This window comes from Mobula hypostoma, chromosome 1 (genome assembly GCF_963921235.1).
Source record: "Mobula hypostoma chromosome 1, sMobHyp1.1, whole genome shotgun sequence".
NCBI classification, from domain to species: Eukaryota; Metazoa; Chordata; class Chondrichthyes; order Myliobatiformes; family Myliobatidae; genus Mobula; species Mobula hypostoma.
This window is the reverse complement of record NC_086097.1, coordinates 163,514,802-163,538,344: the sequence shown is the minus strand read 5'-3', so window position 1 is coordinate 163,538,344 and position 23,543 is coordinate 163,514,802. Positions and strand designations below refer to the sequence as shown.

At 40.9% G+C, this 23,543-nt stretch overlaps 1 protein-coding gene across 9 annotated transcripts in view; it reads right to left on the bottom strand.

Moving 5' to 3' along the window:
* The window catches only part of LOC134351958 (receptor-type tyrosine-protein phosphatase mu-like), a 1,067,206-nt gene that overhangs the window by 830,615 nt on the left and 213,048 nt on the right, over positions 1 to 23,543 (bottom strand). For all 9 annotated transcript variants that reach the window (XM_063058925.1, XM_063058929.1, XM_063058945.1 and 6 more), the window contains exon 2: positions 6,025 to 6,150. In XM_063058925.1, coding sequence (XP_062914995.1) covers positions 6,025 to 6,150 — 126 coding nt within the window. The remainder of the gene's footprint in view (positions 1 to 6,024; positions 6,151 to 23,543) is intronic.

Below are 23,543 nucleotides of genomic sequence, written 5' to 3'. Positions count from 1 at the left end.
GTACAGGAGTGAGATATGCCAACTAGTGGAATGGTGCCGCAGCAACAACCTGGCACTCAACGTCAGTAAGACAAAAGAGCTGATTGTGGACTTCAGGAAGGGTAAGACGATGGAGCACATACCAATCCTCATAGAGGGATCAGAAGTGGAGAGTGTGAACAGCTTCAAGTTCCTCAGTGTCAAGATCTCTGAGGAATTAATCTGGCCCCAACATATCAATGTAGTCATAAAGAAGGCAAGACATCAGCTGTACTTCATTAGGAATTTGAAGAGATTTGACATGTCAGCAAATACACTCAAAAACTTCGATAGTTGTACTGTGGAGAGTATTCTGACAGGCCGCATCACTGTCTGGTATGGGGGGCTTACTGCACAGGACCGAAAGAAGCTGCAGAATGTTGTTAAGTCTAGTCAGCTCCATCTTGGGCACTAGCCTACAAAGTACCCAGGACATCTTTGGGGAGCAGTGTCTCAGAAAGGCAGCGTCCATTATTAAGGACATCCAGCACCCAGGGCATGCCCTTTTCTCACTGTTACCATCAGATAGGAGATACAGAAGCCTGAAGGCACACACTAGCGATTCAGGAACAGCTTCTTCCCCTCTGCCATCCGATTCCTAAATGGACATTGAAGCTTTGGACACTACTTTTTTTAATATACACTATTTCTGTTTTTTGCACATTTAAAAAAATCTATTTGATATACGTAATTGATATACTTGTTTATTATGTTTTATTTTATTTATTATTATTTTTTTCTCTCTGTTAGATTATGTATTGCATTGAACTGCTGCTGCTAAGTTAACAAATTTCACGTCCAGTGCCGGTGATAATAAACCTGATTCTAATTCTAATGAGTCTGCATGCTTTTAGGCAGAGTACTCTAACACACTGTCATTTACTTTGTGAAAAAGCTTTTCCACATTTTTTTTTGGTTCTTTGCTGCTCACTTAATCTACACCTCCCTTTTATCCTCTGCCTACTTTCTTGATAATGTATATCTCATAAATTTTCTTAGTTGCTTGGAGAAAGGGAGGATCTAAAAGGTTTGTTACATACTTTAATGAACTTTTATTTTTTTTTATTTGTTGAGATACAGCACAGATGTACAGGAGTGAGCTATGCCAACTAGTGGAGTGGTGTCGCAGCAACAACCTGGCACTCAACGTCAGTAAGACAAAAGAGCTGATTGTGGACTTCAGGAAGGGCAAGATGAAGGAACACATACCAATCCTCATAGAGGGATCAGAAGTGGAGAGAGTGAGCAGTTTCAAGCTCCTGGATGTAAAGATCTCTGAGGATCTAACCTGTCCAAACATACCGATGCCATTATAAAGAAGGCAAGATAGTGACTATACTTCAGTAGGAGTTTGAAGAGATTTAGTATGTCAGCAAATACACTCAAAAACTTCTATAGGTGTATGGTGGACAGCATTCTGACAGACTGCATCACTATCTGGTATGGGGGTTGGGGGCCTACTGCATAGGACCGAAAAAAGCTGCAGAGGGTTGTAAATTTAGTTGGTTCCATCTTGAATATGAGCCTACAAAGTACCCAGGACATCATTAGGGAGCGGTGTCTCAGAAAAGCAGCGTCCATTATTAAGGACCTCCAGCACCCAGGGCATGCCCTTTACTCACTGTTACAATCAGGTAGGAGGTACAGAAGCCAGGAGGTACACATTCAGCAATTCAGGAACAGCTTCTTCCCCTCTGCCATCCAATTCCAAAATGGACATTGAACCCATGGACACTACCTCACTTTTTTTAACATATATTATTTCTGTTTTATTGCATGGTTTTCAATCTATTCAATATATGTATACTGTAATTGATTTACTTATTTATTATTATATTATTTCAGGTTTTTTTCCTAGATTATGTATTGCATTGAACTGCTGCTAAGTTAACAAATTTCATGTCACACGCTGGTGATAATAAGCCTGATTCGGATTCTGGATTGGCTTGTTCTCTTCTTCCTTTGCTTCAGGCAAGTGGTGCATGTCACCAATGGGAAGCTAAGCTCTGTGTATGCTTTTAACTAAGTACATTTGTTGAAGCCTCCGTAACTTGGTAAACATGAATGATTAGTCAAATTTTTACTGTTTGTAAATAAATTATTAATGCACCTATTTGAAGTCAGCATGTCCTGTCTCACTTGCCAGACCCGCAAACCTAATTCAACATCACACTCGCTGCTGCGAGCAGGTATGTCTTTTTAAGCATAAGTGCATTTCCTAAAAAGGTTATTTAAAAAAAGAGAACCTCCATATGAGAGATGCAGAGTCCCACGGTGAACAGATAACAGTGCAGGCTTTGGATGTCTTGCTAACTTACTGATGGGTTATGGAATGCCAATAGATTGGTCAGACCAGTTAGATTTCACTGGGGGGTGAAATGGGACTCCACATTGTTTCTATATTTAAATTGATGGGTTTTCCCTGGAGAAAGGATAGCTGGTGGGATGCTTTCTGGCTATTTGCAGTGATTGCAAGACATCAGTATACAGAGTCTGAAGAATGTATTGGAAAAATTAAGTCAGCGCTGTACTGTTCTGAGAAAATCATTGTTGATGGCCCAAACTCGAGCTGCAAACTTAGAGGATAAGAATGTGAGAGGATACGAGATAGCTTGTCAGCTAATGAAGCCACAGCACTTCGAAGTAGCATGCTGAGCTGGTTGGCAGCCCGATCCTGTTAAGGTTCAAGCCTTGATGAGGTGGGGCGATGATCCTCCTGTGGGGTTGGGGGATGGGCTGTCTGACAGGATGATGGAAATGAGAGAGAGAGGGTAGTGTGGACCCCTCAGTTTAATCTGCAAAATCATCACCCTCTCCCCTGCGTGTCCAAAACAGTGCAGGCCAGGCCAGTGATCACACGCTCCCACACCCGCCGTGGACGGCATTGGCCTGCAGCTTCTTCCTTTCAGGAGGGGAAGGATCAGGGATGTGTGGGGGATAGTACAATGGGCACCTTCGAGACAACAGAGCTCAGAGAATTCTCCGCTAAGGAATTAGTGAGTTTAGGAGATAGGTACAGACAGTGGGTTGCAGGGTCTTTGACCATGTGGTTATTGACGATATGGGATAAGGGGGGTACCAGAGGGAGCCTATCTGATAGAGAGGTGGGTGCTTTAGGGAGCCTATCATCCGAACATGTGACCTATAATGCCCTGAGAATGCTGCTTGATTCCCCTGAGCATAATGAATCACTATGGGTTCAATTAACAGCTGCAGTTACATTTCAGATCCTTCTCTCACTGAATGGAATTTGAAACCCCAAGTGCAATGGAGCACATTAGAAGAGGGCACTAAAGTTTTACACTAGTGGGCTCTTAACTCAGAATTATACCACAATAGGGTTAATGAGGACTCCTTATTACATCACGGAAAGGATGCAACTGATATTGGTCCCTTTCACAAGGAGAAGTCTGCGGGGGAATTATCTGGTTTCTCGGGTTTGACATTCTGTTTTGGAGGAGCTGGGAGCGAGTAGTCCATTCCAGCCAAACTCAACCCAGAGTATGGTAACAGCCTTAAGAGGCTTGAGCCTTAATAGCCCTAGTATTGAGGGCTGGTATTTCCTTACATACCATTTATTTAATTGGAAGGTCCTGTTTTCTGAACCTGACAGAGTGTTGGTTATGTGGTATGTTGAGTTCAGGTACAAGGAGCTAGGTGGATGGCAAGGGTGAGCAGGAACAGTATCCTGGGAGGGCTGTCTATGCCAAATGGTGTTGTGAAGATGGGCACTTGCTGGATGCTGGTTGGCACATACTGGATATGCAGTTCCTAGGCCCACCCGTGGTTCTGCAGGTGGTGCGGTTGATATGTGGTGCTGTATGTCTGCCACCCCAGTGTCCTGGATGAGCACATTCCCTGTGCTGGTTGTAAGAGGGCTATCACAAAGGAAGGAAGGTTTTGAATGGTAGCCTTTCTTAGCATGGTATGACTAGACTGTCCCAGGAACTGATTTCAAAGGCCTTAAATTACCTGCTTACACTTGTACTTTTATTTTTCAGGAATGCTGCACCTATTTTCCTGACAGGTTGGAGAACATTACTCACCTGGTTGATCATATCTGAGAGTCAGTGTTTAAAATTAAGTGGGGGACCAGCTCATTAGCTATTACACAGGGTGGGGCTGGTGGCTTTTTAGGGTGCAGGGAGGCTGGTGGACTACTGTAGTACACTAGGAGGTGACTATTGGGTTTACAGTACTGGGTATTGTACTTTTGCGTTTTATATATAGCTTAGTTGGGAGTTCGCAGGAGTCATCCAAGTCCGAGGGTTGGATCATCACAGTCTCAACTTGCGAGGGGTGGAGAGTCCTTTGGTTTATTCCACACGTCGAAAGTCACTTTGACGTGATTGGTTAGATTAGAAACTGCAGCCGCTTTTCCCATTGGTGTCCAGTTTCAAATATCCCGGGTGTAAAATCGCACATGGAAGGGGCTTGCTCTCTTTGTCCTTTATTTAGGGCAAGTGGTAACAAAACCATAGGGAAGGTATGCTCTGCGCATGCTCTTATCTTATTATGTTTGTTGAATATTCAGCTTTGTAGTTTCTATATCTTGTAAATAGATGATTAATATACTTATTCACAGTCCGTGTGTCTGTCTCACTCACCAGACCCTTGAACCTGATTCAACATCACACCTTGTCCATATCACACACTTCCCAAACAAATGTATACCACCACCATGTTCAACCACTATATTCAATAGTACTATAACAACCAGGTAGGTTGAGATGATGCAACTATTCCCAGCACAAGTTACAATCTTACTAATGTAAGGGGGTTTTGATTTTTTATGTTACTGCGGAGGCTAATTAAAATGGCGTCTTTGTTATGTTAATCTGGGGAATACAGCTTTGTTGTGTTAAACGCTGAGAAAGTTTGCACTAGCAGCTTGTTGTGGTTTAGAGGGTGATAAGAAATACGTTATTAACCAATTGGGATAGTTGTTGTGGTTTTGGTGTATTTGAAGATACTGTACGCGCGGGGTTTTGGGGCAGAAGGCGGGAGAGCGAGACAGAGGATGGACGAGGTGCTGTGAGTCTGCTAACGGGGTCGGACCCCGAGCGGGACGTTCGGCGAGGACACGGAGACGGACTCGTGTGGAGCGTCTGGTCGACCACCGTTGTTGGTCCCAGGCGGCCGGTCGAGGGGGTCCGAGGGGGTCGCAGGGTGAAGAAGAAGGTCCTTGAGCTCCAACGGTTTTTGTGCACGAAGAGATTGAACTTTGACAAGTGTGGCGCCTTTTATTTTCCTTTTATATTTTATTCTCTTTTAATTATATAGTTCCAGTAATATCAATAATATGTAAATCATTTAATTGCATCTGGTGTATTGTCTGTTATTTGGGCGGGGTGGGGTACCTCACACAGCATCCACACAAACGAATTATCCAGTTTGGCGGGACCGAGGCTGTTTCCCTAGACAACAGCGAGCCGAGCGACCCTGAGGGTGGCCGGGGGGCTACACTAAGATCATCTTGGAATCATTGGACGTGGTTTTCCAACTGCTGGATTTTGTGATTATTGCACTGAGATATCTGCACAAGTGTAGTCCAAATTAGAAATTCCAAGATGCTCTCAGTAACTGAGTCTCCATCAACATGATGGCATGCACGCATCCTTTGTGGATAGAGTCAGGGAAATCTTTACAACCGATGTGAGATGAAAATATTCATGAAGCAGCATCAGTGATGGTGGAAGCAAAAACATTCATATTTAAAAATGAGTGCTGGCAGAACTTAGTCACATGTTGAGAGCTAGAGAGGAGTCCATCACAATCAGCTGCGCTGCTGAACCTCCTTCTGGACCATTAGTTTCTATCATCCTAACGAGGCTAATCTAAAGCATGTACACATGAAATAAGATAATATATAACAACATGAAAACCCATTTAATTTCACCACCATGGGGTTCAAATAAATGGAGTTTTTAATCACTTTGTATCAAGAAGTAGATACTAAGTCAAACATCAGAACATTAACTAAAAATTTCCAGTATTGAAGCAAACCTGTTGGTATCCATGGATCCATAAAAGGCTTCACTATTGTGTTTACTTGATCCCAGTCAAGGTCGCTGTCTTCAAGCCTTTGGCTGTACCCGCATGCATTGAACGGTTCATCAAAGGAGCAGCTTCCTGTAGAACCAAAACATTTTAAAAATGAACAAAAAGAAATCCATTTCAATTTAGAAAGCATTCATTCATATCTTTTTAGTCAGAGATTTTTTAATTAAAATTCCTTTTCATGAAATGAAACAACTAGGCAGCCGTTCCTTGACTCTGAATAATCTGCACAACTGGAATGCAACAAAAGTCATCTTTAATATATTGCCTCAAACAAGAATACCAATCTTCACACTTTTAAATGTACAGGATTTTCAAGGCCATTGAGATCCTGTCTCAATTAATTTCATGAAACACAGGAGCTGAGTAAAGAAGTTATTACATTTTTTAAATAGGATAAGACAAGACTTGATGTTTATCCATGAAGTGTGAGTATTCGTTCTTACTTTCTAATCACTTGCTCTATTACTTTTTAATTTGTGTCAGTCACCAACACTGAAGTAATAAGAGCAGATCAGAAGGGAGGGATGGATAGACAAGCTGAATAGCTACATCTCTGGCGAAAGGTGTTCTGATCCAAGTCACTGACCTGGATGGTTAACTCTGTTTCTCTTCTCATTAATGTAGTCTTGCCTGCTGGGGTCTCTTTGCATTCTGTTTTTACTTCAGATTACAAGGATCTGCAGTGTTTAGCTTTAGTGCTGCCACTTCACTTATTCATCCTGAATTTAAAGATATCCCAGCTTGTTTGAAGGGACAGAGGAACTGATGGGAATTCCACAGAACACAATCAGATGAGTTTAGTGCAAAATAGGCTCTCCATCACCAACCAGAGTTTAGGGTTAAACGGTCTATTTGTATGTTGTGTGATTTTTCAACTTTTTCACCTTAAAAATTCCATACATTGGTATTGCTAAACTTAATGTAAGCAGTACCACAGTTTCAGGACTGTTATTACAGGCAGCAGTAAAATTACAAACACTAATAACCCCTATTACTTTATCAGCAGATCTAGAAATGTCCTTCAGGCTCCCATCCAACCTTTAAAAAATCAGGAGAAACACTAGAAGTTACTAGATGGATTTAATATTTGCTGAATTGATTACATTATTGTTGGCCAAAGTATAATAGAAGGAAAGGCCATTGGTCAAACTAAATAGTACTGATTAGTATGAATGACCAGAATTCAAAGCAAGAACCACAGGATAACTTCGTAATACATCCTACAAAATGAAACTACGTAGAAGCAGTAAAGAGAGAAAAAAAGAATAGGATAAACATACTCCTTTTGAGACTCTTTATGATTCAACAAAAACAGTCCGAATGGAAGGAACTTAATTATGTGCAAGAAATAGGTAAATTTTCTTGTTCGACATAAGCTGCTACTTAGCAATCATTTAACAACCAAAGGATCAGTTCATGCATTAACATGTTGGAAACATTTACTCCCAGGTACGTATGGCAGTATGGCCAAAGGTTAATGCGCACTCAATTTGTTAACATGTAAACCATTTAAATGACGCTTTTCTTTGCTTGACAGCGTGTACAAGTTTGCAGTTCTTTAATGCTTTGCAGTCCAAAATATGAAGTAAAGTGTTAAGTCTCTGGTGCAACATGCTTCAGGAAACATATTCTGCCTCACTGCATTTGGATGCACCATATCAAGATCTGTTGACAGTTGGCGACTCCAATATAACACTTTGAATCAAATCACAAATTAATTCAGCAAGTAAACCAAAATAGTTAAAGTGCATTTGACTGGTTGATATTTTCAGGTTGTTCAATAACCAAATGGAAATACAGTTCAACAATACTCTTGGCTCTATCAATAATATCCAATGATACTAGCTCATAGGAGCCCAATGCATAAATGCAATCACAAGAAAGGCATGCCAGAATTTTTACTTTCTAAGGAGATTAAGGAGATTTGGCTCATCATCAAACACTCTATAGACGTATTGTTGAAAGTATCCCGACTGGTTCCATCATGGTCTGGTACAGCAATTTGAAAGTGCAAGAATGTAAGAAGCTGCAGAGAGCAGAGACTCACTTAGCCCAATACATCATAGGCACATCCATCCCCATCATTGCTATTATCTATAGAAGGCACCGCCACAGGAAGGCAACATCCATCATCAAAAATCCCAGCCATCTGGCCCATATCATCAACTCATATTCACCTTTGGCCATGAAGTACAGAACCATGAAGTCTCACACTAACAGGTTCAAGAACAGCTACTTCTCTTCAATGGATCTGTTCCTGAACCAACCGGCAAAACCCTAACCACTACAGCTCAGCAACACTACCACCATATTGATGAAATTTGCACTAAAATTGATATTGTGTTTTTTGCTATGTATTTTTATTGTAAAAATTGTGTATAATTTATGTTTTATTTGTGTTTTTTGTAAAAGTTGGTTATATGATGCTATGTGCCTGTGATGCTACTTGCTGTATCATTACACCTGTGCATACATGTACCGTTGCATATGGCGATAAACTCAATTTTGACTTTGACTTTGTGTCTTGCCTCCAAATTCACAAAACTAGAGGGAAAATATATATGCAGCACACATCAAAGTTGCTGGTGAACGCAGCAGGCCAGGCAGCATCTCTAGGAAGAGGTACAGTCGACGTTTCAGGCCGAGACCCTTCGTCAGGACTAACTGAAGGAAGAGCTAGTAAGAGATTTGAAAGTGGGAGGGGGAGGGGGAGATCCAAAATGATAGGAGAAGACAGGAGGGGGAGGGATGGAGCCGAGAGCTGGACAGGTGATTGGCAAAAGGGACATGAGAGGGAAAATATGTATATTGCAATAATTATTTAAAACCTATTATACTTACAAAAATATGCTTGCCACTGAGCAGGCACAGCTTGGAATATTAACGTGAACTATTAAGTTCACTTAATCATTTGCAATCTTACCAAAATTTATTTAGATTCATTGTTATGTTGATTAATTGGCTGATTTGCACTGTTTAAACAGATAGCATCCCAGTAGTTTACCATAGGCAGATGACTGGAGATGTGATGATGGCTCCTTGCAATGGTGTTGGGAAGAACCCAAGTTCAAGCAGTTAAGAAGCAGTTAATGGTTCGCAGCATTCATCAGCCTCAACCCAGGCCTCAGGACAGACTGGTTTCAGGCTAGGTTCTCTGCATTATCTATGAGAAAGTTTAAGTTCTTGGTTGACTTTGTCACTATATTAGGGCCTTCCCTTGCATTGGACTTGATCCACAGCCCTTTAGCAGATTATCTTTAAAATCTTGATAATCGCTTGTCTAAAAAAGTTAAGCGTGAGATGAGGTGAAAGAACTGATGTGATGAACTCCATCCAGAGTTCAATTCTTACAGATTATGAGTGGAATCTTAGTACCCTGTATGATAATTGTTGTTTTCATGATACTGATTGCCATGCAGAACTTGTGTTAACCCTTTATTAACTGATTTCTTATTGAGTTCCTCCAAACAGGTCAGAATAAACCAGAACCAGTTTCAGAGAGCCACAGTGCCCTATCAGCTGAAAAGGGGACCATTTGTGCACATTGCATGATTTAGCCCCTGTTCAGAAGCAGATTATGTTAATTATATTACTTTTAAAAAGTTTTTATATGCACTACAAACAATCTGCTGGACGTACTTAGTGGGACGAGCAATGTCTAAGGTGGTGGTAGGGAAGAATAACTCATTTTATATGTACTGATAAATGGCCATTGGGACCATGGATAATAATTGGGTGGCTGAGGTGCGCCCGACCACACTGAAAACACATATCCCACTACACACACTTCCTCACTCTGTAAATGGGCACCACGGTGGAGCAGCTGCCTCATAACTTCAGCAACCCTGACTTCGTATGCTGTCAGTACGAACTGTGCACGTTTCATCTGCGTTCTCACACTGTAAACACAGTAAACCTGCCGTTACTGGGGGAAAAGGTCTGAAACTGATTTGGAAACTGATGGAAATATCAGAATCATTCCCTCTCCTCATCCCTCTCAGAATCAGAATCAGGTTTATTGTCACTGACATAAGTCATAAAAATTGTTCTTTTGTGGCAACAGTACAGTGCAGTGCAGGCATAACAAAATGTTATAAGTCACAACACAATAAATGAATAAATAGTGCCAAAGAGGAATAGTGAAGTGTGTTCATGGACCATAGACCATTCAGAAATCTGATGGCAGATGGGAAGAAGTTGTTCATAAAAAGTTGAGTGTGGGCAATCAGGCTCGGTACCTTCTTCCTGATGGCTGTAATAAGAAGATTCAAAATTCAAGATTCAACATTATTTACTATAATATTTGTCTACTATAAGCCTATGAACTCCCACAGCTACCTGGACTATTCCTCTTCTCACCCTGTCTCTTGCAAAAATGCCATACCCTTCTCACAATTCCTCTGTCTCCACCGCATCTGCTTTCAGGATGAGGTTTTTCATTCCAGAACAAAGGAGATGTCCTCCTTTTTTAAAGAAAGGGGCTTCCCTTCCTCCACCATCAACTCTGCTCTCAAGTGCATCTCTCCCATTTCACGCACATCTGCTCTCACCCCATCCTCCCGCCACCCCACTAGGAATAGGGTTCCCCTTGTCCTCACCTACCACCCCACCAGCCTACGGGTCCAACATATAATTCTCCGTAACTTCCGCCACCTCCAACGGGATCCCACCACTAAGCACATCTTTCCCTCCAACCCTCTCTCTGCTTTCCACAGGGATCGCTCCCTACGCGACTCCCTTGTCCATTCGTCCCCTCCATCCCTTCCCACCGATCTCCCTCCCGGCACTTATCCTTGTAAGTGGAACAAGTGCTACACATGCCCTTACACTTCCTCCCTCACCACCATTCAGGGCCCCAGTCAGTCTTTCCAGGTGAGGCAACACTTCACCTGTGAGTCGGCTGCGGTGATATACTACGTCCAGTGCTCCCGATGTGGCCTTCTATATATTGGCGAGACCCGACGCAGACTGGGAGACCGCTTTGCTGAACACCTACGCTCTGTCCGCCAGAGAAAGCAGGATCTCCCAGTGGCCACACATTTTAATTCCACATCCCATTCCCATTCTGACATGTCTATCCACGGCCTCCTCTACTGTCAAGATGAAGCCACACTCAGGCTGGAGGAACAACACCTTATATTCCGTCTGGGTAGCCTCCAACCTGATGGCATGAACATTGACTTCTCTAACTTCCGTTAATGCCCCACCTCCTCTTTGTACCCCATCCGTTATTTATTTATTATTATTTTATATGTATATTTTTTTCCTCTCTCTTTTTCTCCCTCTGTCCCTCTCACTATACTCCTTGCCCAACCTCTGGGTTTTTTCCCTCCTCCCCTTTCTTTCTCCCTGGGCCTCCTGTCCCATGATCCTTCCATATCCCTTTTGCCAATCACCTGTCCAGCTCTTGCCTCCATCCTTCCCCCTCCTGTCTTCTCCTATCATATTGGATCTCCCCCTCCCACTTTCAAATCTCTCACTAGCTCTTCTTTCAGTTAGTCCTGACGAAGGGTCTTGGCCCAAATCATCGACTGTACCTCTTCCTATGGATGCTGCCTGGCCTGCCACGTTCACCAGCAATTTTTATGTGTGATGTTTAACATTTTTTAATGTCATTTCCAGTACAGAAGTACAAAAGAGAACAAAATAATTGTTACTCAGCATCTGATGCAGCGCACAAAAAACATATTAAGATAAAGGACATAATAAAAAATATATATATGTAGGTTGCTTGTACGTACATAAAGTGACATACTTGAAGAAAAGGGCATGTCCCAGATGGTGAGGGTCCTTCATAATGGACGCTATGTTCTCGAGGCACTAATCTTCAAGATGGTGGTGAAGTGTGCGCCTGTGATGGGGCTAGCTGAGTCTACAACCCTCTGAAACTTCTTACAATTCTGTGCATTGGAGCCTCCACATCAGACAGTGATGCAACCAGTCAGAATGCTCACCATGGTATATCTGTAGGAATTTGCTACAGTCTTTGGAGACATACCAAATCTCCTCAAAATCTTGAAGTATAGCCACTGGCATGTCTTCACCCTGTCTCAGCTCTCTGCACTCGTCCCTCTTTTTCTCCCACTCCGTTACTTCTACTGCTTGCGCCCCAGTGGGAGCCAACTCCTTCTCCAACTATTGCTGTTCTATACCACCAAGGCCACTCCTTGAATGCTGGTCACTACACTCTGCACAGCCCCTTGTTTCTAGCTGGTATTGTTGACTGTCTATGACATTAACTGTTTCTCTTTTCACAGATACTGCATTTTCTATTTTTACTTCAGATTTTCAGCTTCTGCAGTATTTTATTTTAATGACCATTAATCTATTGGACTGTTATAAAATCTCATGATTCAGTAATGCTTTGAACAAAGACCATACAAGACACAGGAGCAGAATAGGGCCACTCAGCCCATTGAGTCAGCTCCACTCCATCATGACTGATTTATTAAACCTCTCAACCCCATTATTCTGCCTTCTCCCATAACCTGTGACACCCTGATGAACCAAGAAACTATCAATCTCCATTTTAAATATACTCAGTGACTTGGCTTCCACAGATGCCTGTGGCAATAAATTCCCAGATTCACTGCCCTCTAGCTAAAGAAATTCCCTCTTATCTCTGTTCTAAATGGCTGTCCCTCTATTTTGAGGCTGTGCCCACTGCTCCCAGACTCACCCACTATAGGAAATATCCTCTCCACCTCCACTCTATCAAGGCCTTTCATTGTTTTATAAATTTCAATGAGATTTCCCCTCATTCTTCTAAACTCCAGCAAATACAGGCCCAGAGCCATCAAATACACCTCATACATTAACCCTTTCATTCTGGGAATCATTCTCATGAATCTCCTCTGGGACTTCTCCAATGCCAGCACATTTTTTGTTAGATAAGGAACCCAAATCTGCTCACAATCCTTCAAGTGTGGTGTGACCAACACCTCATAAAGCCTTAGCATTACATCGTAGCTTTTATATTCCAGTCCTCTTAAAATTAATGCTGACATTGGTTGATTTTAAACATGCATCAACAGAATTGAGCCTTAACTGCCTCTGGAATGAAGGACAAGGGGGATACAAAGATTGATAATAAATGGTTGCACAGCTTGTTCCATCCACGTGCCATGAAGTAGTAAATAGAAAACAGGACATAGATTTCAAAGAAATTAATTTTCAAAGGTGTAAAAGGAATCATCACTCCAAAGACAAGCAGCTAAAGGAACTCTGATTTGACAAAACTGATCTAGACACATGGACTGCTCATGGCGAAGTGTTCAAATATCAGTGAATGCATGTTGCTGCAAATTAAAAGTTAATGCTAGGAAGTGGGTGAAATTGGTCTTCTACCAAAGGTAAATGACTTGTCAATAGGTTGCCATGGAGACAAGAGAAATGGTTTATATTTGCATTCCTGGAGAGAGAGGGAATAAAAAAAATGATGTGTAAGTGGAGAACTAAAGTGGAAGTGTTAACACTGCAGCTGCACCAATACAGCAAAAATCATCTTAGTTGTATGTAAACAACACAAAGCCGCAACATAAGCGGAATTGAGATTGCCAGTCAGGGCTCAATATTTCCCTGGAGTGAAAGGGACAAGAAAGGGTTTAGGCCTTGCATCATAAAAGTTTATAACCAAATTGTGCTTACCATTGTTGCTGATCGTGGAGTGTATACACACCCTGATCTTAATCAAAAATGACTTTTGTTCAACAACATTTTCCTGTACAGCAGAGACCTTTCATTATATATTTAGCTTTGAATATAGGATTTCGGGCAAGGCCTTTTGTTCCAGGACTTGATTTGTAAGTGGTTTAGGGCTGTATTCTGCTGTTTGGGAGAACTGTCTATTTAAACACTGGAATTATCTCAAAGTAGGTCCAAATATAGAATTTATTTGGTCTGAGGGTGTGCGTACCACAGGTAAGGCTGGTGTTTATCAATCCTAGCTGCCCCCAGAACATATTGTTTTGCTAGATCACTGGCTTGTCTGGAGTCACATATAAGCCAAGTATGATAACAGATAGGGTATTTTATAACTATTCTGTAGCCTTACCATTACTAGATTATTTTGCTACCAGATTTATTTAATTGCTTGAATTTAATTCCACAGGTTCCTCTGTCAGTAAATGAACTCGCATCTCCAGATCTGAAATTCTAATTCTATTTAGGAAAGATGAATGCATGCAAAGAGTGGCTGAAATTTGGAAAATCTTTTCATAAGCATCAGAAGGTTTTCGATTTGAAGACAATTTGACCTGAAACATTGACTCAATTTCTCCTTTTACAGATACTGCCTGTCCTGCTGAGTGTTTACAGCATTAAAACATTGTTACAAATGGGATTCAAGTACTGTATAAGATGGAAAGGCTTCAGATTGCAAATCAGCCATGATCTCATGGAAGAGGCGATGAAGGCTGAATGGCTAATTGACTGACTCCTGCCCCTCTACTAAGGTAAAGCAAGTGTAAGTAGAAGCAGGGAAGGATAATCAGAGGAAGATCACCATCAGAACATTATTTTTAGTGGCCCTAATTAATTGCTAACATTGATAGGCATCAGATAATAAATCTCATTGCCCCTGTCAAGCTGAAATTTGATAGTCCATGGAATGCCATAGCTAATCCACAAATAAATAACCATGCTGGTCAGAGAATTATAACTGTTGGAACTAGTTCTGATTTTATGCACTAATATTGCCTGAATATTGCAATGAATACAAATCAATACTCGAAAAACACAATGTAAAATGACACTATAAGGTAGGAGCAGAACTAGGTTATTCAGCCCATTGTATCGGCTCCGCTATTGAATTATGGCTAATTTATTATTCACTCCCAATCCCATTCCCCCGTCTTCTCCATGTAACCTTTGACACTGTTACTCATCAAGACCCTATCAACCTCTGCTTTAAATATACCCAGTAACTCGATCTCCACAACTGGGTGTGGCAATGAATTCCACAGGTTCTCTATCCTCTGGATAAAGAAATTTCTCATCAACTCTTTTCTCAAGGGAAGTCCTTTTATTCTGAGGCTGTGCCCTCTGGTCCTAGGTTCTCTCCACATCCATTCTATCCAGGCATTTCAATATTTGGTAAGTTTCAGGCAGAGCCCCACACCCTTCACCCTTCTGAACCCCAGCAAATATCAAACACTCCTCATAAATTAACTCTGTCATCTCTGGGATCATTCTTGTAAACCTCCTCTGGACTCTCACCAACAACAGCACATCTTTCCTTAGAAATAAAGCCCAAAACTGCTCACAATACTTCAAATATTGTCTGACCAATATCCTTTAAAGCTTCAGCATTACATCCTGCTTTTATGGTCTCTGAGTCTTTAGTCTTAACTGAGAATTCTTCATGTTATAACAAAGTTCTAATTGTTTTGTTGTACTTTTGATAATCTTTTAGCTATACTTTTAGTATACCAGCTCACTGATTAGAGGAAACAGATTGCTGTTGTTTACCATCAAAGCTCCTCATAATTGTGAATATTATCAGATCCTTCCTTAACCCTGCTGCACGATGATCATCTTTTCACATGTCTAAGCCTCATCCCTGGTATCATTCAGGCAAATCTCAACGACCAGCAATTTTGATTTCCTTCTCAAAGACACAAGCGATTTTTGCAGTTGCTGGAAATCCCGAGCAACAGACACACAACATGCTGAAGGAACTCAACAAGTCAGGCAGCATCTATGGAGGGAAATAAGTGGTCAACATTTCAGGCCAAGACCTCCAGCGTTTTGAGCCTGAATTCCTCCAGTAGCTTGTATGTGTTGCTCCTGATTCTCAGAGACACTTGTTCAAAATGACATGTAATCAAGTTGGGCTGCTAAATGTTTTGTATCCATTTGATTTTCAATCCCAGAAGATCAGTGGAAGCATTTTCAAGTTTGCCCATGAAATGGTTTATGTGCATATTACCTGCTTCAAAATGGCTTAGAGATTACTTTTAGCCCAATAATGGACAACTCTGACACGGAGACACAAGAGACCACAAATGCTGAAATCTGGAGCAACAGACAAAATGCTGGGTGAACTCAGCTTGCTGAGCAGCTTCCATGCACGGAAATGGACATTCAATGTTTCCGGTTGAGACCCTCCATCTGTGATGAAAAATAGAGGGAAAATATCTAGTATATTAAGATGAAGGGATGTTGCAAGAGCTATCTGGAAGACCATTCTAACATGCTATTAATTCAAACATGAAAGCATTGCCCTCACCAAATGAAGACTGTGAACTTCAGCCTTTCAACATCATTGTATACAAAATCTGTAAAGTTATTTGCAGTTGTAGGAGTGACTTGTCAGCAGAAGTGGGGGGGTTTCTGAATAGTACATAAATCCATGAATATAACCTCACTATTCCTCTTTTGCAACGGTTGTTTATTTAATAGTTGGGTTTTTTTTGCAACTTTAGTAATGTTTATGTCTTGCATAGTACTGCTGCCACAAAACAATGAATTTCATGACATATGTCAGTGATACGTCTGATACTGATTCTGAAGTGCATAGCTCCCTGAAAGAGGCAGCAGGTCAATAGGGTGATGAAGGAGGAGCATGGAACGTTTGCCTATTTTAGTCACGGTACTGAGTTCAAGAGTAATGAAGTTATGATAGAACTTTATAAAAACTGGTTAAGCTGCTCCTGGAGCATGACATTAATTTCTGGTTGCCCCATTATAGGCAGGCTTTGGAAAGGGCGTAAAGGATGCTGCCTGGGCTAGAGGCTATGTGCTATGAGGAAAGATGGGACAATTTAAGGTTGCTTCTTCAGGAGTGGTGGAAGCTGAGGGGAGACCTGACAGGAGTTTATAAAATCATGTAGACATAGAGTCAACACCTTTTTTCCTCCCCAGGGTGGATTTGTCTAATGCTAGGGGGCATGAATTTAAGGTAAGAAGAGGAAAGTTCAAAGGAGATGTGCAGGGCAAATTTTGTTTTCCCACGGAGTGCCTGGAATGTACAGCCAGGGTGATGTTGATGGCAAATGAAATACAGAAATTTAAAAGGCTCTTAGATAGGCAATTGAATGTTCAGAGAATGGATGGATATGGACTATACACAGGCAGAAGCAACTGTGATTAGCTTAATTAGTTTGGCACAACATTGTGGGCTAAAGGGCCTGTTTATGTACCATGCTGTTCTATGTTCCATACCCAATTGTTTAGAGATATTTCGTTACCTACAAGGTACCGTAATATGGCCTGAAATCATGCCGGCTTTATGTAAAAGAAAATGAAATTGAAAAAAATATTGCAGATGATGGAAGTCCACTTAGCTGGTCAGGCAACATCTGTGGAAGGAGAAACAATATACCTTTCAGAGGGACAACTGGAAACACTAACTTTACTTTTCTCTCCAGGGTTGCTACGTTATGCAGCAGGCTTGTCACCATCTCCAACTCAGGTTCCGAATGCCCTGGATGTCTCCAGACTGTGGATTCCACCATCCACCATCACCAATTCCCATTCCAATAACCCTGGATGCTTCCAGACCATGGATCCCACCACCTCCAACTTTAATTCCAATGATCCCGGATGCCTCCAGAACATGAATTACGTGGGCTCTAGCTCCAGCCCGAGCCCAGACTTTGGCTGCCACCACTTCCTGGCCATGGAAAACTGTCTGCTGACATCTTTTATAAACCTACCAATTCCCTTGGCTATCTTCATTATTCCTCTTCCCACCATGCCTCCTGTAGAAATGCTATTTTTTCCTCAGTTCCTTCATCTCCACTGCAACTATTCTGCACACCAAAGAATAAGATTTCCCTTCACTATCCTCCACCAATGATGCTGTCCTCACCCGCATTTCATCCATTTCCTGGACATCCACGCTCACTCCATCGTCCCACCACCTGAACAGGGATAGAGCTCCTCTTCTCCTCACCTACCACCCTATGAACCTCTGCATGCAACCTCTGCCATCTTCAAAGGGATCTTACTATCAAACACATCTTTACCTCCCCTTCACTCTCCAGTTCCCAAAACCTGTCCCTCTTTTTCTCCCCCCCCTTTTTTATCCTGGCATCCTCCCCCCTTCCTTTCCAGTCCTGATGAAAGGTCTCAGCCTACAACATTGACTGTTTATTCCTTTCCATAGAGATGCCTGACCAGTTATGTTCCTGCAGCATTCTGTGAGTGCTGCTCTGGATTTCCAGCATCTGCAGAATCTCATGTTTACAATTTGCTATACGTGCTCTGTTGAAAGTTTCCAACAGTTTCTGTTTTTATTATGCACGTGAAAGATTTTTTAAAATAAGAAAGGAATGGATCTTGTGTCTTTGAAATGACCTTGTCTTATTGAATTTCAGTGGCTAATGATTTGTAGCAGCTCCTGTTCAAAATTTTGATTAGACCCAAAATATCTGACTAAGATCATCCACTACTGCTCCGTCAAATAGACGAGTCCACTGAAAGGTCCCAGACTCACGTCAGCTGAGACAAGTCTTTGTGGTCACCAGAACAGAGTTATTGAGACAGGAAGGTTTGGTATAAGTTTGACAAGGACATATACATATTGTAACAGGATTTGATTGCTCATTACTTGCCAGAACTGTAAAATGCTTCATTACAGTGGTACCATTTCTGGATTGACTTAAAAAACCAGTACTAAAATTAGATTATTAGATTAGATTAAATTATGAGGACACGCAGTCCTCTTTTATTGTCATTTAGTAATGCATGCATTAAGAAATGACACAATATCCTTCCGGTGTGATATCACGAAAACACAGGACAGACCAAGACTGAAAAACTAACAAAACCACATAATTACGGCATATAGTTACAACAGTGCAACAATACCATAACGATGGAGAACAGCCCATGGCACAGTAAAAAAAGTTCAAAGTTTCTCAAAATGTAAGATATTTCAGCAGTGAAGCAAGGAAGTAAGTTACCAAAATCAAATACTGATAGAAAAATACCAAATGTATCTTATGCTCTTAGATTCTGGCTGACTTGTCAAGTGCAGATGTTTGGTTTGGTAAGTAAGTTGGCCACTGTAAATTATCCACAGCATGTAATTAAGTGGTAGAATCTAGGTGGAGTTGACTGGAATGTGGGGAATTTTTTAAAATTGGGATTACTGCAAGAATTGTAAAAATGAATACTTGATAGACTGCAGACACAATGGGCCAAAGAGCCTCCTTCCATATGCTATATGTCTCTACAGACAGCATTTCCCATTTTTATTTCAGAGCTCTCTTCTTCACGGTTCTTATTGCTTTGAGTTCGATTGATACCAAAAAGTGTAGTGGTGTGATAGGAGTTTGGTGTGCATACCCATTGTAACCCTTCAAGGCAGCAGAACAGGTGGGTTAAGGAGGCATGCTTCTTTTCAGAGGAAAGAATAACAAGGGGCAAGCTGGTACCACAGGGAGCCCAGATTAGGACCTGGGTACCACATGACAACAATAGAAGGGCTTCATTGAAGGTTTAAAAGGATTTTGCCAGTGATAGGAAAGATCAAGTCAAGTTTATTGGCAGATGTACAAAATACAGTGAGATACAGGTAGAATGAAAAATTTGCCTGCATCAGCAACACATACACATAGGTTTGGAAAACACTTGAAACAGAGAAGAAAAAGACTGCAAAACAAGATACAAGTGCAAAAAAAAACACAATTGGGGCAAAGTTCATGATATTGCAAGAGATGGTCCATGGTGTTCCATTGGTGAGGTAGGGTTAGAGCTGTGCAGGTAGTTTCAAAAACCAGACTGTTGTAGGAAAGTAGCTGTTCCTGAACCTGGTGGAACTGTAAGTTTGCTTTTGGATATAACGGCCAAAAGATGATGTAATGGGTATGCATAGGTCGAGTGAATAGCAGAGATATCAATAATGAGGGATCAAAGATTTAAGAAGAGCTAGGAGTTAGTGAGGTAATTACGTGATTTGAATAAAATCTATCTTAAGTGATTAAGAGGAAAATGACCTGTTCACACCTGAGCTTCTAATATTTAGTTCAATGATCAGTAATTTTAAAGGAAAAGTGTACAGTGGAACATGTGTCCAGTAAAATCTTGGCAATTGCATACATTTCAGCCCGATATGTCAGCTGTGCTCTTTTCCATGGATACTTCCTGGCCTGCTGAGTTCCTCCAGCATTTTGTGTGTGACAATTGCATACACGTGCTAGTACTTGAGTAACAAGGACTAGAGTTGCATAGTAATGCAAGCAGGAAGCATATTACTACACGATTCTTTGCAATAAAGGGTAAGAAAAGACACCGTCTAACAGCAAGGGACTAATTTAAAACGAAGCTGGAGATGACGGGCCAAATAGACTCTGTGACATTTCCTTCCTTATTTCATGCACGTAAAAAGATGCAACTCTGTATGCTGTACAGCTGTTTCATTTTCCTTTGATTTGTAGGGAGTTTTCTACGCAGTTAGTTCATGGCAATCAGTAAAATATTGATTTGATGGAACAGCATGCCAACAAACTTTTAAATAACAGGAAAGCTTGGGTCAGCTGCAGTGCACACTGAAGTTGAACAGCTCCAAGAGTGTAAAAAACTAATGGAGAAGGTGACTTCTGACATACAGAGGCACACAGGGCTGACAGTATGATGAAGTAGCTCTATGTGGTATATTCAGGTTCACAGCTCAAGATGTAGCTAATATTGCACTTTCTATAATCTCATGGAGCAGTGGTCACTGTGTTAATGTAAGAATTGTGTCAGCCAATCTGTGCACAGCAATATCTCACAGCCCACCAACAATCAAGAGCAAATAAATCTGTTTTATGCAATATTAGTTAGAGGATAGACACTAGACACTGATTTTTTTTAATACATTCAAACCAATGAAGCTTTGAATGTCTCACAGGAACAAAGATACATATGGCAGCAATTCACTGCGTCAGTACTTCACTGAATATTCCACCAAATGTAATGGGTGGGGCACAGAGTGCACAGCCTTCTGCCCTACAGCTGAGGAAGTTCCAAGTGAACCAGGGCTAGCACCATAGTCACTATTATCAAGTGCAGGAATCAAGTCTCAGTGATTACCCAATTCAAACAGGCTTGTGCATTTGCTGTCAAGTTGGAGATTAACATTATACATCTGCAAGAATGATTGTATTCTATAGCTGTAGTGAAAGAAATGCCCTCTTGGAATCTCTGTTTTTGATATTTAGCATCTTACACAGACTCAGGTTATTGCTCCGCTCCTGCTTCAAACATTTTCATGAAGTGGTTCAGTAATCCTCAGGTTATCAGCACTGTGCAATTTCCATTGCTGGATGTGCTCCTGTACTAAGGCAATAACGAAGCAGTCTGAGGCCCGATTTCTGATCAGAGGATCTTTCACAAGCATCAACAAGGAATTCAGAAAGCTCCACTCGTCAGAGGATGAATTTTCAGTTCATCCTCCACCAGAACTCAAAGGCTTTCCTAAGGTGTCAGGTGGTACCTTATGATCCCACCTCGCAGGACAAGACTCTAACAGTGAAGTTCATTTACTCTCCTGCATTTGCTTCAGGTTCCTGGAAATTAACTTCATGACGAGTCACACTGTTTCCCTTGATATAAAAGACATATTTTGCCATGCATAGTACCAAATTTCAAATCAATTCACACGCTGGATAGCATGTGATGCTGCTGCAAGCAAACTTTTCATTTTTACCTCTACTTGTGCACAAGACAAACCCAACTTGAAATCTTTACATTGAACTACATGCAAGTCATTTCCATCTTTATTAAGGGGTCTCAGTCTATTGGGACAATAACCAACTACTATCAGTGAATCTGTGAAAAATCTCCTCTGACTGAATCCATTTAAATTATTAACATCAGCCTAAACCAACTGTATTTCTTTCAGCTAGCTGTGTGACTGATTCAAGAAAGGAAACAAGCTGAGATGGAGGTTTTAAAAAACTGTAAAAAGGGTAAAAACTGTAAAATCTGACGAAGGGTCTCGGCCTGAAACGTCGACTGCGCCTCTTCCTATAGATGCTGCTTGGCCTGCTGCGTTCACCAGCAACTTTGATGTATGTTGTACAATTCTGAAAACTCAAATCAATAAAAAGGAAAATAAATGCCTAAAAATAATTTATTTTACCTGTCAAAACGATTAAATCTTATAAATTAAATTCTGCTAAGTTAACATTAAAAGATAGTCAGATAATTACATGAGGTGAGAGGAAGGAAAGGAAGGTCAAGCTGACTAGATAGATGAAGGAGAATAGGAATGAATGCATTTATGGCTTCAGTGGCAAAACTGACTACTGGCCAAATATTAAAAATATTTCTTCATTCACTTTCATTTAAATGACACCAGAGTACTTTGTGGTCAAAAATATATTAAATCAAAATAGTATCAAGCGACCATTACACTATTATCCTCCCCCTTAAGGATGTACTTTTTTTAGAACCGAGCCAGAAAGAGCCTTCTTCACATGTAAAGCTCTACAATAAGTACTAGTGAGAAATTCTACATTAGTACTGCCCCATCATCGCATGTCCCTTCCTGAAATGCCCCCAACAGTAATCTCAGCACACACTGAGATTTTGGGCATGTAGACCTGTTGGTAAGCATTGTGTTTTTGTCAGAGAAATCCATTTCCATATACATCCATGACAAGCACCAAAGAAAAGAGAAAAGTATGAGGAAAGAAGGCCAACTTCCAGTACCAGCTATTCAAAACTGATCATCCCACTACTTTTTAATATGGAGAATTGAAGCTCGCAAAAGTACACTCAAAGAAGACTCTGTTCTTCCCATCATTATTCTTTTATGGAGGGGCAGTGACATAGATATTAAGGTAATAATGTGACCATCACAGATTGTAGTAAAAGATATCACAATGTACATTACAGCCTGAGGACTGCTTAAGTCCTTGTCATTTTCTATTAATAATTTTCTCCTTTGATATTTGCCTTCATCAATTCAAGATTCAGCACTGTAAAATTCTCCAATATTTCTTCCATTAGACCTGAGATTTCAATATAAAAGAATCAAGTTATTTATGATTCTTAATATGTTTTGCACTATTAATTGTTTTCTACCAGTTGCTGTAAAGAACTCTGGCGACTCTCAAGTTCATTGGTTTACTTTCTACAAGCAAATACAGAGAAAACAGAATCATAGAATGGGAAAGCATTTAAGTTCACAAGATTAAAACTATTATCTTGCATCCAATGTAATTTTTTTCAAGGTATTTTTCCCTGTCAATATCTGGGTGTAATTGGCAAATGCTCAGAAGTTCTTATTTTAAGCAATGACTTATTCAACCCTTTCTTGGAATGAGGTAGCTCATGAATTGCTGTAAATTGCTTTTGCTCCCTTTTTGATATTAACATCAATGGCTCCTGGAATGAATATATTTTTCCCTCATAGAACCCACAGAGAGATGCAAATGTCATGAAAATTTCATTCATTACTTAGACCTTCAAGTGTTTTACCTTTCTGTCCCCCTGATAAATGTAATTTGCTGTGACCTTTTCTATCA